We start from the raw sequence: 13412 nt of genomic DNA, 5'->3' as shown, positions 1-13412 counted from the left end.
AAGAAAGGTAAGCTAAAATTCAAACTCGAAGCACTTTAAAAATTTACAATAGGGGAACACTTGTAAGCGGAATTAATTATTAGTGGGAAAAGAAATGAAAGATGAAAACAAAATGCCCTGAAAATACTATTTTGTACGAAAATAACAAACATGGGTAAAAAATCTAATTGGCGTATTCATAAAACTATATTTCAAATTAGCTGTCAGTAAAATTTGAAATGCTCATAACTTTTGTAGTGTGGTCGTGTTACAAAAATACAGGTTGTTTTTAGGAAAAAATCAGATCTAGCTGAAACTTTCTCCAGACCTTCTCTATAGGATGCTTATACCTCAGGAAAATATCCCCTGAAATCCCACTGGTGGAACATCCCTTTTTTGGGCAATTTCTATTTTCCCCAGGCAAAATCCTAAGGGCGAAATCTAAATAGATCCGAGATCATTTGAATATACTTTTTGTAAATATTTCAATGTTGGAACTAAAAGATATAAAAGAAATGATAAATCACAAATGCAATGTCTCTAATAGTTCTCTATCTCCCCCCAGTCATTACTGAAGGGAATGACGATAATATATACACGTGTGCGCAAGCCTTCAAATGAGAGGCTGGTTGAAAGTTTCTGGATGTAGTTCCATAATGTACTAACAAAAGCTTGTGTCTGAAAGTCTTTGACGTACATAAATAAACAGTGTTCAACGAAAACTTGTGTTTCAAAGTTTCTCAAGTAAATCAACAGTGTTCAAACGAAAGTTCATGTTTGAAAGTCAGTAAGGTAGCTTGGAGGTTTACGAATACGACTTGATCTTCGTAAGGCTGGAGCTTGCGCGTTGGTTGTAGGTGTTGGATCCAAAGTTGATGTTGGTCCGTCGGAAGAAGGTGCTGCGGAGGGGTTCTTTGATGGATGTGTCTGCTCAGTCAAGCGAGCAGGTGGTGTTGGAGATACGCCGGGAGCATAAGTTGTTTCTCTTGGTGTGTTGAGCAGTTGTTGGGCTGTAGGAGAAATTGGTACCGGGATGTCGTTCCCGACGAATTGTGGTGTTTGATGAACAGGTACGTAGCGGCGGAGAAATTTACGATTTCTGGGAGTGACACGTCTCGATCCATCTACACGTACAACGTATTGGTCATGTTGTCTGACTTCAACGACAGATCCGGTTTTGTCCCACTTTTTTGGATGGGGGCCAACTTGGTTCTGCAATCTCACTCGATCACCAACACGGAGTGGGGGCAGGCGTCTTGTGTGCTGCTCCAACCGTTCAGCAATCTTCATGTGACGATGACGGAGTGCGTTCTCGCGGTCTTGGAGGACGTTCTGCCATGTGGAATGTGGTAGGTATTTACCAGGAAGGATTGGAATAAAATCTTTGATGGGACGGCCAAATAAACACATGGCGGGTGAGAGCTTGGTAACCTGGTTAGGTGTGTTGCGGTATTGCAACATTGCACGTTGGAATGATTCGGTATCGAGCTCCCCATTCGGTCCAGAGTTGTCGGTGAGCATTCGCTTGACGGTCTTGACACCGATTTCGGCGCGGCAGTTGCTGTGTGGGAAGGCAACAGATGAACGGCGATGCTTGACGCCCCAATTCTTCAGAAAAGTTTCAGTTGATGACGCGGTGAATTCTGGACCTCCATCAGATGATAACTCGTCCGGTATTCCGTAGGTAACAAAGGAGCGTCGGAGACAATTTATTAGGCTGGTGGCACCCTCCTTGGACTCTTCAACGATGGGCCAGTTTGAATATCGATCAACACATGCGAGGTAATAATGTCCTTTGTGGTGAAAGAAGTCACCACACAGATATTGGAAAGGATACTCTGGGTATGTGAGAGGCGTTGGTGGAGCAGATGGTTGCGTTGGTGGAGCAGATGGTTGCGATGGGGCGATGCGGTCACAATGGTTGCAGTTGTTACGTTGTTTGACAATGTCTTTTGAAATACCAGGCCAAAAAACAGACGAATCAGCTCTGGCGGTCATGGATGTGACACCGTGGTGTGCCGCATGCAGGGCAATCAGAACGGCTTGTCGAAGCTGCTTGGGAATGATGACTCTGTCCTTGTAGAGAGCGACACCATCAACGGTTGAGAGATGATCTATGAATTGATGGAATGGTTGAACTGAAGCTGGAATTTCGTTTTTGCTAGCTGACATGTTAGAGTCGATGAAGTCAATAAGCTGTTTCATCTCAGGGTCACTGGCTGATAGTAGACGTACTTTGTCCCAAGTGATCGATTGGATTGATTGGAGAGTATGGTTGGATACATTGATGGGTGCAATGTCATATTGGAGAAACAATGGTTCTGGCGAAGGATCACTCGTTGGATATCTTGACGTTGCATCAGATGCACGGTGTTTCAGTCCAGGGATGTGATACATGGAAAATCGATAGCGTAGGGTGAGTTCTTTCAGGTTCTCAAGCCGGTTGTTGGGTATGTCATCCAAAGAGCGATTGGTGCATAGACCCAAGAGTGGTTTGTGGTCGACAGCAATGATCAGTTCTTTACAACCAAGGACGAAATGTCTTGCCCTATCAAGGGAATACGCAACTGCAAGAGCCTCTCCTTCCACAGGTGCATAGCGTGATTCAGCTGGGCTGGTGAAACGACTGCCGACTAGAACGACTTGCCACCCATCTTTACAGCACTGTGGTTTGATACTTTTGCACGAACAATGTTTCTGATAGAGTAAGAATCCTACACCGGTTTTCGACCAGTCGGTAGCAAGACATGTAGGCAATCCTTTGTCGAAGATCTTAACGCCTTTTTCGATTTCGCTAACGATATGCAGTTTCGACTGTTCAAATTCTAACAATTCACGGAATGGCAACATTGTCTCTGTCATACTAAAAGCATACGAAACTTGGTTTATGAGCCCGAACCATGAACGAACGTCTGTTATGTTTTTTGGTGTTGGGAAGTCAGTGATAGCCCTCAGCATGGATGGAGCTGGTCGCACAGAATCAAGGGTGATCTCGAACCCCGCAAATTCAACAATGTTCTCTCCAAATTTGAATTTCGATGGGTTTTGGATTATCCCATTCTTTCCACAAATGTCTAACCACTTGCACGCTTGGTAAAAACTAGCTTCAAGGTCCTCAGACCAAAGTAATGCATCATCAATAACTTTGATCTTATCAGGAAAGTCTGACACAATCTCGTCGAATCTACGTGAATAGCCGTCGCCGGATGCTATGTAGCCTTGAGGGAGGGTTTTGTAGCGGTACCTTCCCCAAGGGGTGATAAACGTTGTGAGATGGCGGTCCTCTTCTCGGAGAGGTACACTGTGGTAACCGTTCCAAGCATCAGATACGGTTTTCCTTTTGTTTGTAGGAACGGAGCGCACTTGATGATACGGTGATTGCGTGTGATGAGTCTCTCTAGAAGCATGTTTATTTAGCGGTTGAAAGTCAACAGTTCGTCTTGGGTTGCCATTCTTTTTAGCGCAGACAACCATACGGTGGCACCATGTAACGGGTTCTCCTATTGGTACTGGTTCAATCACGCCTAAACGAACGTCACGGTCTAGATTAGCTTTGACTGTGTCTTGCCAATGGATGGGTACGGGTATGGGAGAATGATGTGCAACTGGTTCTGCCTCTGGGTCGATCATGAGTTTCATAGGAGGTGCTTCCATTAGTGGCAGCGACTGATGTTCGCAGGTATTGAATGTACTATTACCATAGTATTCCAGTAGAAAGTTCTCTAATTTGTGGCGGTTCTCATCTGTGGCTGGAAAGGGAAGTTCTGTTGGCAAGGGTGGTGGGAGGGCTCTTCTTGGGCAGCCACACTCTGAAACAATGTCCTGAGGGATGTTGATATCTGCCAATGATAGGGATTCACCGATAGTAGGGAAGGTTTCGGAGATGATACCCAAGTCTATGCACGCTCCCCGACTCAAGAAGAACTTATCGGACTCGTTTGTAACGTAAACGAATTGTTTTGTTTCCTTGATGGTACCATCCTCACGTTTTCCTGACATTTTGAGTATAATCGCACCAAGGACTTTGATTGACTGGTTGTTTGCTGAGTTGAGTTTCATGGTTGTTGGAAGAAGGTCCTTCTTGTTGAGTCCAAGACGTTGGATGTGTTTGAAACTGATGAGGCAACTCTGGCATCCCGTATCGGCCATTGCTCGGACTTGAATCGGTTTTGACTCGAAGGCAATTGGTTTGAAGCCAAGCTGGAGGTAGTCTTCTTCGGCAACTTGGATGGACAACGGAATGAAGGGCTGCGATTTTGACGATCGCTTTTTCCAGGCATTGGTCGACGGATCGTAACAATGGTGAGCAATTGGCGACTCTGTAGAAGCGTTGGAAGAAACAGCACATAGGGTATTGAAAATACTGTTGGATTCTTCTTGGATCGAAGCATTGTCAGATTTCTTTTCCACACGTTTAGGTTTATCCTTGCTTCTGCACACGTGGTCAAAATGGTGAGGTCTGTGGCAATATCCGCAAGTGTGGTTGAACGCAGGGCAAGAGTTTCTCCTAGAATGAGACGTGGAGTTTGTACCGTGACCAAACGTGCCACAATACGAACATTGGAGTTTTTATCAACTTTGTCAGTCTTATCAGTTTGTGAGGATTGTTTCAAAGTGTCTCTTTTAGATTTTGAGTAGTTACTTCTGATGGCAGCAGCTTGATTGTCTAATAAACGATTCGCTGATCTCTTGCCTGCCTCTTTGGCTTCAACAAAATGAAAGACTTCCTCTAAGGTCATGTCCTGATTTGTATGACCTAAAAGTTCTAATTGAATGTCAGGATCAACAATCCCACGGCACAAAACATCACGTAAAATTTGTTCGGTATAGTCTACTACAATGTTACACTCATCTCCTGGGCAATCGATAACGTATCTGCATACTGCAGCTTGTCCCCGGAGGCGGGCACCGAAAGCACGAATAGATTCATCTTGGTCCTGATGCATGTTGTTTAGAGTGACTCGGGCAACCATAATATTTTCCTCTCGGACGGCAAGTGATTTGATAGCTGCTAAGATGTCGTCCTCTGTCTTTTCGGTTAGTGGTCCGACAGAGGATCTCGTTAAATCTTTACGTAATTGTTCCTCGCAACACTCAAGCAATTGAATGATAATTTCTCTTCCAGCGACACGTGTGGCTTGTTTATACTCATTCCATCGGGTCAGGAAGTACGTCCAGTCTTCAGATGTGCTGGATGATACGATTGTTGGGCGCTTGACTTTCTCCACCTTGGTTGTGCCTTGACCTGCTTGGGCTGGACCGTTATGTGTCGAATTGGCGTGGGCGGTGATAAGGGCTGCAACAATGACTGCCTCTGTGTCTGGGGTGGCATAGTTGCACCCAGGGACGGGGCAGTTAACAGACGGCATATTTAAACCAAAAGTTCCAACATAAATAGATCCGAGATCATTTGTATATACTTTTTGTAAATATTTCAATGTTGGAACTAAAGAAAAATCAAAATATAATAGCCGCATTCTTTTTCACCGTCCAACACACAATATTGGAACTAAAGGATATAAAACAAAACAAAAGAAATGATAAATCACAAATGTAATGTCTCTGATAGTTCTCTAAAAACAGTGTAATAAGATATTTCAAAGATCATAAAAGAGCTTGTTGACATATGCATGTGCTTGATTTGCTAAGTTCTCTCCTACTATAGAAATAATTTGACTCAAAAATGTTCCAAAATAACCTGCCTGATTTTTTTCTAAAAGGCCCTTTATAGCACCAGAAAGAATTTATATGCCCAATTACGAACATCATGTCCTTTTGTAATATATTATAGGATGAAAAGTGAAAAAAGATTAAACCTCGTATCAAGAATATTTTGAAAATTATTTCTTTCTGTCACTAGAATTAACAACACAATTAAGTGTCACGACACAAAATTTGTAAGCCTCTTGTAAAATACACTTACACGTTGATGTGTCTTTTGGATCAAAATAGATTTTCAATAACAGAATAAACAGGCTGTACCCTTATGATAGACCTTTAGGCTAACAATATGTTCTATTGAATAAGGGAAATTACTTCAGCATATATACATGAGTTGTCCTTAGTCAAAACAGGATAAATTATTTCATCTTAAAGGCAACAGCTGTAATTTATGCTGTAGTAATTAGTTATTCAATGGACCATCCTGAACGTCTATCATAAAGGTTGGTGACTCCAGTCTAAACACAGATTTGATCTGTAGCATCACGCTTCACCTTGTCTTGATAATTTTCAGATAAATTGAAACAAACAATGGCCAAACTAACTCTGGTACTTTTTCTTCATTTCAGAAGAAATACACCTAGATTGGGTCAAGCAATATAGTTACAAGAAAATCAAGAATGGATTACTGTATCATCAGAGATATCAAACTATCAGTTTTTGGCAATAAAAGTCTTCCATATTCCCAAGTCAAAACAATTTGAATTGAGATAAAAGTGAAAAAATCAGAAATCAGCTCCCAAAATCTTTACGAGTAATCTCTTGTTCATTTTTCTTAACTAATTAAATCTAAACTTCTTGTAAGGCTCACAGTTTTGAACCAAATCTCCAGATCTCAGAGTTTTTCTGCCACCTTAACCCTATTTTTATCAGGGGGGGGGTGTTTTCCACCAGGCTGGCACTCTTTGGCTAATAGCTCACTGAAAATTTTTTTTAACACTCTGAAAGTTTTTGACTTTTAATATAATCCTATTAGCAGCATGTATACCAAATTTTACAATTATACACCGACCAGATCAGGTTTTATGACTTTTTTGTGCAGGCATATCATAAAATCCAGCTAAAACCCTGTAAAATCCCAAAATCTTAAATTTAGCATAACTTTTGATCTATGCATCCAACTGACTTCAAATTTTGACAGGTTTTAGGTATCAATAATAAATTTTAAAAAATATTTAAAAATTTTCATAATCTGCTGATGTCATCAAAAATTACGTCATTGTTTTTTGAAAAAAATTACTCATTTTCTGCATGGATTTTAAACGTCAATTTTTTTAGTATGTTAAAAACCGGCAAATATGTTAAAGATATTTATTTTGACTTTTAGAAATTCAAAACAGAATTGAAAAATCTCCATTCGTTCAACTTTAATTCTTCTTTTATTGAATAGTACTTTTTCATTGGTCAGCGATAATTCTGAAAATTTGTGATGACGTCATCACCTTTATGATGACGTCATCAACCCAAATTTTTTTCTATGAATTTCTTTTATGGTAGAGAACATTTCTGCCAAATTTCAAGTCCATATCTTTTCTAGATCAAAAGTTATGCAGGGCTGGTGGAAAACACCCCCCCCTTGATAATACAAAATCCGAAAAAGCCTGATAATAATAGGGTTAAGATTGCAACAAATTCAATGTGAAATTTTTTGTATAAAAACAAACCTACAGGGATAAGTACTAGGAATTCCCAAAATTTTACCTTTTATAGATATCATAGCCTTTGTCAGTTGCAAGAAAGTTCAGAATTTTATGGGGGAGGGAGGTACTACTAAACTAAACAGACCATTTTCTACAAGTTTTTAGGAATTTTTTTAACGATTTCCTCTAAAATAAAAATCACATGGCTTTCACAGGAAATCTCCAAGTTTTTAGAGAAACAAATTAACAGTCTCCAACTCTTGTTCTTTTTTTCTTTGTACAAAAGTTCTGGTTTTACCACCTTCGATACATGGAAAATGAAAACTGTCGACTTCAAGTATATATGAATGGATCCCTTAAAAAAAAAGGATTTACCTTCTTATATAAACCATCTATCATCTGTATGCTTCCTTCTTCCCATTTCTATCAGCATGTGCCAATGCCTGGCTTATCAATTTTTCCATTACCATTGGCATCATCAAGAGCTATTTTTTCAACTTTTTAGAGAAGGGTCAAAAATGCATGAACGGAAACTTATACACATTTTCCATCGATGAGCTAATGTTTTGAATGATTAAGGTATGTGATTGGTTCTTAGTAGCTATGACGCCAATGCAACCACGGCAACATCAGTAAAAAATTGGCATACTGTAAAAGTTGGACCCGGACTTTGGACCCTGACCCCGGACCCTATTTCGGACCCAAGATCGGACCTCAAATCAGACCCTAATTCGGACCCAAAATCGGACCCCTATCTACAAAAGTCGGACCCCCATCTACAAAAGTCGGACCCCCATCTACAAAAGTTGGACCCCTAAATGAAAGAGTTTCTGATCAGAAACCCAGCGCGCTATCCCGTGGAGCCACACTTGCACAGCAGAAATCAAAATTTGGAAATACTTATACAATAACAAAAAAGACGGGGGTAATGTTATTATAATATGGGTAAAATTGTCCCTTTTTTAACCTAACTGAACTTCAAACCTTTACTAGCAACCCTGCGGGGGCCCAAGGCGCCGAGTATGCACCCGGCACAGTGACAAGCCGTTACTAGCAACCCTGACCTAAGCAATTCCAAACAAATTCCCCGGAAAATTTCGCAATGAAATTCGGAATGAGCAATATACAAGAGTTTTTTTCAACCGTAGATGTATTTATAAATAGTATTTATTTCCGCTTTAGCGCGCCATAAGGGTCTAACTTTTGTAGATGGGGGTCCAACTTTTGTAGATGGGGGTCTGACTTTTGTAGATGGGGGTCCGACTTTTGTAGATAGGGGTCCGATTTGGGGTCCGAATTAGGGTCCGATTTGAGATCCGATCTTGGGTCCGAAATAGGGTCTGGGGTCAGGGTCCAAGGTCCGGGTCCGACTTTTAAAGTATGCCTAAAAAATTATCTTCCAGAAAATGAAAGCTTTGCGAAAAAATAGTTGAAATTCAACTTTTTTTCGCTGACGTCAGCGAATCTCAATCCTTTTTTGCCAGGGCGATTCGAAACGACAATCAAAATTATAAAAAAGTGAGAATCAGGCCCTGGGAACGAGGTTGCCACGGATTGCCTCTAGAAACGCTGGATTGCCTCTTTTAAGCCGCGGATTGCCTCTCGGAAGGCCGGATTGCCTCTTGGAACACCGGATTCCCTCTTAAGCCCCGGATTACGCCTCTAGAAACGCCGGATTGCCTCTCGGAACGCCGGATTGCCTCTCGGAACGCCGGATTCCCTCTTTTAAGCCCCGGATTTATAAATGCCGTTTAGCACAAAAATAACTGTAAACCTAGGTTTACAGTTCTAAACCTAGGTCTACAGCTCTAATTGGTTTACAACTTGTAAACCTAGGTTTAGATATGTAAACCTAGGTTAACGCATAAGAAACTTAAGTTTACAAAATAGTTTCAACTGAAACTCCCGCCCTATCAGAGAAAGCTATGCCATATTTCAGCTTGCTCCATATTTCAATTTCATCCAGGTTTCAGTGAAATTCCAACTGATTCTACCAGACTCTAAGTAGTAAATAAAGTATCCTGTTTTGACAGAGCAGACATTGTGGTGTGCTGACACACTTAGGAGGATCTACACCTGCGAGGACATCCGTTCTCCCGTGTAGTTCGAGTGTCGTGGTATACACCATGGCTCGGCAGCTCGCATCTGCATGGTTTCAGTGTTTGCTTGCGCTGTGATTCATCGTGGGTAGGACCCATTCCGATGCATCGGAGGACATCTATCTATTTTTTCAAAGCAAAGAAAAACTATATTAATTTATATCCAAAATTTTAGCAAACTCAGGGGACCAGCGATTATGCTGAAAGTAGATATTTTTGGTGGAAAATGGGCCAACTGAAAACTGAAATTTTGCGCACTGTCTTAGATGATCAGTATCTACTATTTGTGAAAGTTTAATTCAAAAGCTATAGTTGCTGCTATGCTCTGGCTGGAATGTAGTTTAGGAAGATGCTCGAAGGGTTAAAGGAGGCTAATTCTTAATTAGTTTTTTTGTTCTTTTCACACTTCATTTGAGCATTTTTCTCTCCTCTTTTTATCTTGTCGGTCTCGGGTAAGTTCAATCAACATCCACTTTGTTTTTCTTTTAGGTTCACGGTTCGAAGAGGGTCTTGTGGACTCTGCTGATGAAAAGGAGCTTAACGAAACATTGGCAACTCTGAAGCTCGTTTGGGCACAACGTTTGGGAAAGAAGGGAGAAGACTTCTACCAGTGCTTTATGACCTATAAGTACCACTATGTCTTAAAGAAAATGATTCAAAAAGTGCGGAAGGATGCAAGGTTGCCAGGCATATTTACCACGACCGTGTCGAGTCTTTGAACCGTTGCTTAAAGAGGGAGAACGGCACAGCGAGACCGATTAATGAATGCGTCCAAAATATTCGAGCTTTCGTGCGAAACGACAAAGAACGCACATCGAATGGGCCATCACCGGAACCGGCTACAGCTAGTATCGTCTACATGAGAATTATAAATCACTGAGAAGCAAAGCACATGAGTTTTGGCCGATGTCAGAGGTATTAAATCATCCTTTTATTTAATTTGTTAAAAACTTCTCCTTCCACTCAATTCTGGAAACAAATTTAAAAAATGCTGGCGGAAAACCATTACATATGAGAATGAGCGGGCTATAATTACCGAAAGTTTTTCAACGAATGAAGCCGTTGAACTTTTTTGCTACAGTTTCGCCTCCAAAATATTTGAAAAATACTGAAGTTGAACCGAATGCAGGGTCTTCCAATATTCACATTACCTTTAAATATAAATGATTAACTTGCACCTGACGTACGTTGATAGTTTTTACCAATCATAATTACAACTTCATTTCAAAATAGTGGATTAAATTTCACGTTGATTAATTTTCGTTTGCGAAAATTGTTCCTTGCAAAAAATTTGTAATCGGAATTTTTGCCAAAACACTTTAGGTAAAAGAAAGAAATTAGGAGAAAAATAGATTGAGTCGCGAAGTTTTGTCCACGCGAAAATTAATCCACATAAGGTCGCGAAAATAAAACTATTCAAAATATTTTCTATAATTATTAGGAGTCCAGAAATGCACATTTGAAAAAGTTTTACCGGGCAAAACTTCTCCCAAAAGAACCACAACAACCAGAACAACAAAACTCTTCGCTGGATATCCTTGCTGCAGCAGCAGTAAGAGCAGCAACGCGGACACGTTTCAGTCGCACTCATCAAGTTCAGTACCGATACCAACATCGTTCGCGACACTCCAGTCGCACTCATCAAGTTCAGTACCGATACCAGCATTGTTCGCGACACTCCAGTCGCACTCATCAAGTTCAGTACCGATAGCAACATCGTTCGCGACGCTCCAGTCGCACTCATCAAGTTCAGTACCGATAGCAACATCGTTCGCGACGCTCCAGTCGCACTCATCAAGTTCAGTACCGATACCAACATCGTTCGCGACGCACCAGTCGCACTCATCAAGTTCAGTACCGATACAAACATCGTTCGTAACACTCCAGTCGCACTCATAAAGTTCAGTACCGATAGCAACGTCAATTCCCACCAGCTCACTCGGCGTATCGCTAGACGCTATGCTGGAAAACGAGAGATTTCTTAAAATTGTCCCGGGAGGTAATCCTAAAGATAGATTTGTTGCAAGCTCTGTTCGAGGAAAATGTCACCGTGTGACCGCTGTTAAAGCTGGTGGATACAAGTGCGACCGTTCGTGTCCAAATTACAATTGGTTGAAAGTCTGTGCACACACTGTTGTCTGTGCGGGTATCAATGGTGAGCTTAGGTTCTTCTTACAGCAGTCAGCCTTTAAATCCGGGAAATTTAACGTCACACGTACGGTCAAGACCGACATGCCCCTTTCCGCGGGAAAAAAAACAGGAGCTGGAACAAATAGGAATAAACCAGCTGCGCTGGAAGGTCAGCCCAATAAGCTTAAAGCGATTAGAAGGAAATACAATCAAGAAACCTAATTCGTTGTTAAAGTCAAAGAGGTTGAAATTTCACCTGGGGGGGGTACTAGGTTTACGAGGTGACGGGTGTCCGAGCCGAAAATCGACCCTTTGAGAGACAAAATTTTGATGATTTTGGGACCCTTTGAGAGACTTTCCTAAAATTTTGGTAGATTTTTTCCAAATTTCGGTTTGGTTTTCACCAAATTTTGGTCAAATTTCTGGAAATCGTGACCTTTTTAGAGAACAATTTTCGATTTTCGTGATTTTGAGACCCTTTTAGAGACTAACTTATGAATTTTTACCCCTCTGAGAGACTTTTGAGGCCTGAAAAAAGTTACCCTTATGGTTCGCATCCATTTTGCCTAAGTAAACCACCCGGGAAATTTCACCTAAATTTGTTCGTTAGAATGTCTTAAACCTGTTCGTTATTCTCTGAGAAAGTATATCCGAGGCGGTCGCTTTAGATGCTCACTGTTCACTGCAGCTTTCGTCACATTTGTCAGATTGATTTAAATGACGTGTTGAACCAAGTAGGCCCCTAGTATAATGTGAATGAGTAGGGGCATTTTATATTGAGGAAGCTGCGTCGAAAATTCCGTCCAGTTTCGATAACTCAGTTAACTAATCATCATAACTAAGTTATGATGATTCCAAGTTTCTGTTAATGTTACGCCACACTTTGACGTTCATTTCTCTGCTTTCTTACACACAAAAACTCTCTCCAGACAAGAAAGTCTCAAAACCAATCATAAAAAACTTTCTTTTATAGTCTCTATTTATTTACAATGCATTAGCTTCTTTCAATTTATTGAATAAAGAAAAAATTTTCATTTTTACTACTTTCTTCTTTTATTTAGTGTTCTTTTAATATTCTTATATTATGCGCAAATCTTAATAAATGAAGTGACGTGTTTCTTTCACTGGGCGAAATCATAGATTTCCTAACTTGTAAATATAGTGTAAACTCGAACTTTACACTATATTTCAAATGGATTTGGAAAGTCCAATTTTCAATTTGGGAAATATGTTGGAAATTTTATGTTTCAACATTTTTTGACGAACTTGAAATATGATATTTACTATATTTTCAAAATTTGTAAATTTGAACTTTACATTTAATGAAAATGTATCGAAATATGAGATTTCAACATATTTCGAAAGAGCTCGAAATATGGTGTTTACTATATTTTCAAAATTTGTAAATACGAACTTTACAGCCTTTACATTGAATGAAAATGTCTCGAAATACGGCAGGCTCAAAATGCATAAAACATAATGCATATTGCATAATGCATAATGCATAATATTTGAAAAATGTCAATTTTAGAGTCTACAATAAGGAGAATTTGAAAGATGTTACTTTCAACAAAACAAATATACCATTTTCTACCAGAAAATAAAGGGTAGAAAGCTGTAAATCTGTATTTTAGATGATGAAGAAAATCCATGATCCACTGAAAATGCTTGTCGCCATTTTGATTTTCATAGTTGTATTTTACAGAATGTAGTATAGTGTAGAAAAAACACGAAAATATCTCCTCCGTATATTACTTTTCGAAAGCGAAAACTCGAAAACATAAATTTTATAGCAAGATCTTTATTCTGGGTTTTCTCGGAGATCTTTTCGAACAATTTCTAA

General features: G+C 40.1%; 1 protein-coding gene across 1 annotated transcript; it reads right to left on the bottom strand.

Moving 5' to 3' along the window:
* Window positions 1–742: 742 nt before the first annotated feature.
* Window positions 743–5372, bottom strand: LOC136811916 (uncharacterized). The gene is given in 2 exon segments (XM_067068532.1): window positions 743–4551; window positions 4554–5372. Coding segments are annotated over 2 exon segments (4596 nt in total). The 5' UTR covers window positions 5349–5372; the 3' UTR covers window positions 743–750.
* Between the last annotated feature and the right edge of the window lie 8040 nt (window positions 5373–13412).

This window comes from Clytia hemisphaerica, unplaced genomic scaffold (genome assembly GCF_902728285.1).
Source record: "Clytia hemisphaerica strain Z4C2 unplaced genomic scaffold, Clytia hemisphaerica genome assembly, whole genome shotgun sequence".
Lineage (NCBI taxonomy): Eukaryota > Metazoa > Cnidaria > Hydrozoa > Leptothecata > Clytiidae > Clytia > Clytia hemisphaerica.
The sequence above is the reverse complement of the archived record's forward strand: the minus strand, read 5'-3'. Positions and strand labels throughout refer to the sequence as shown.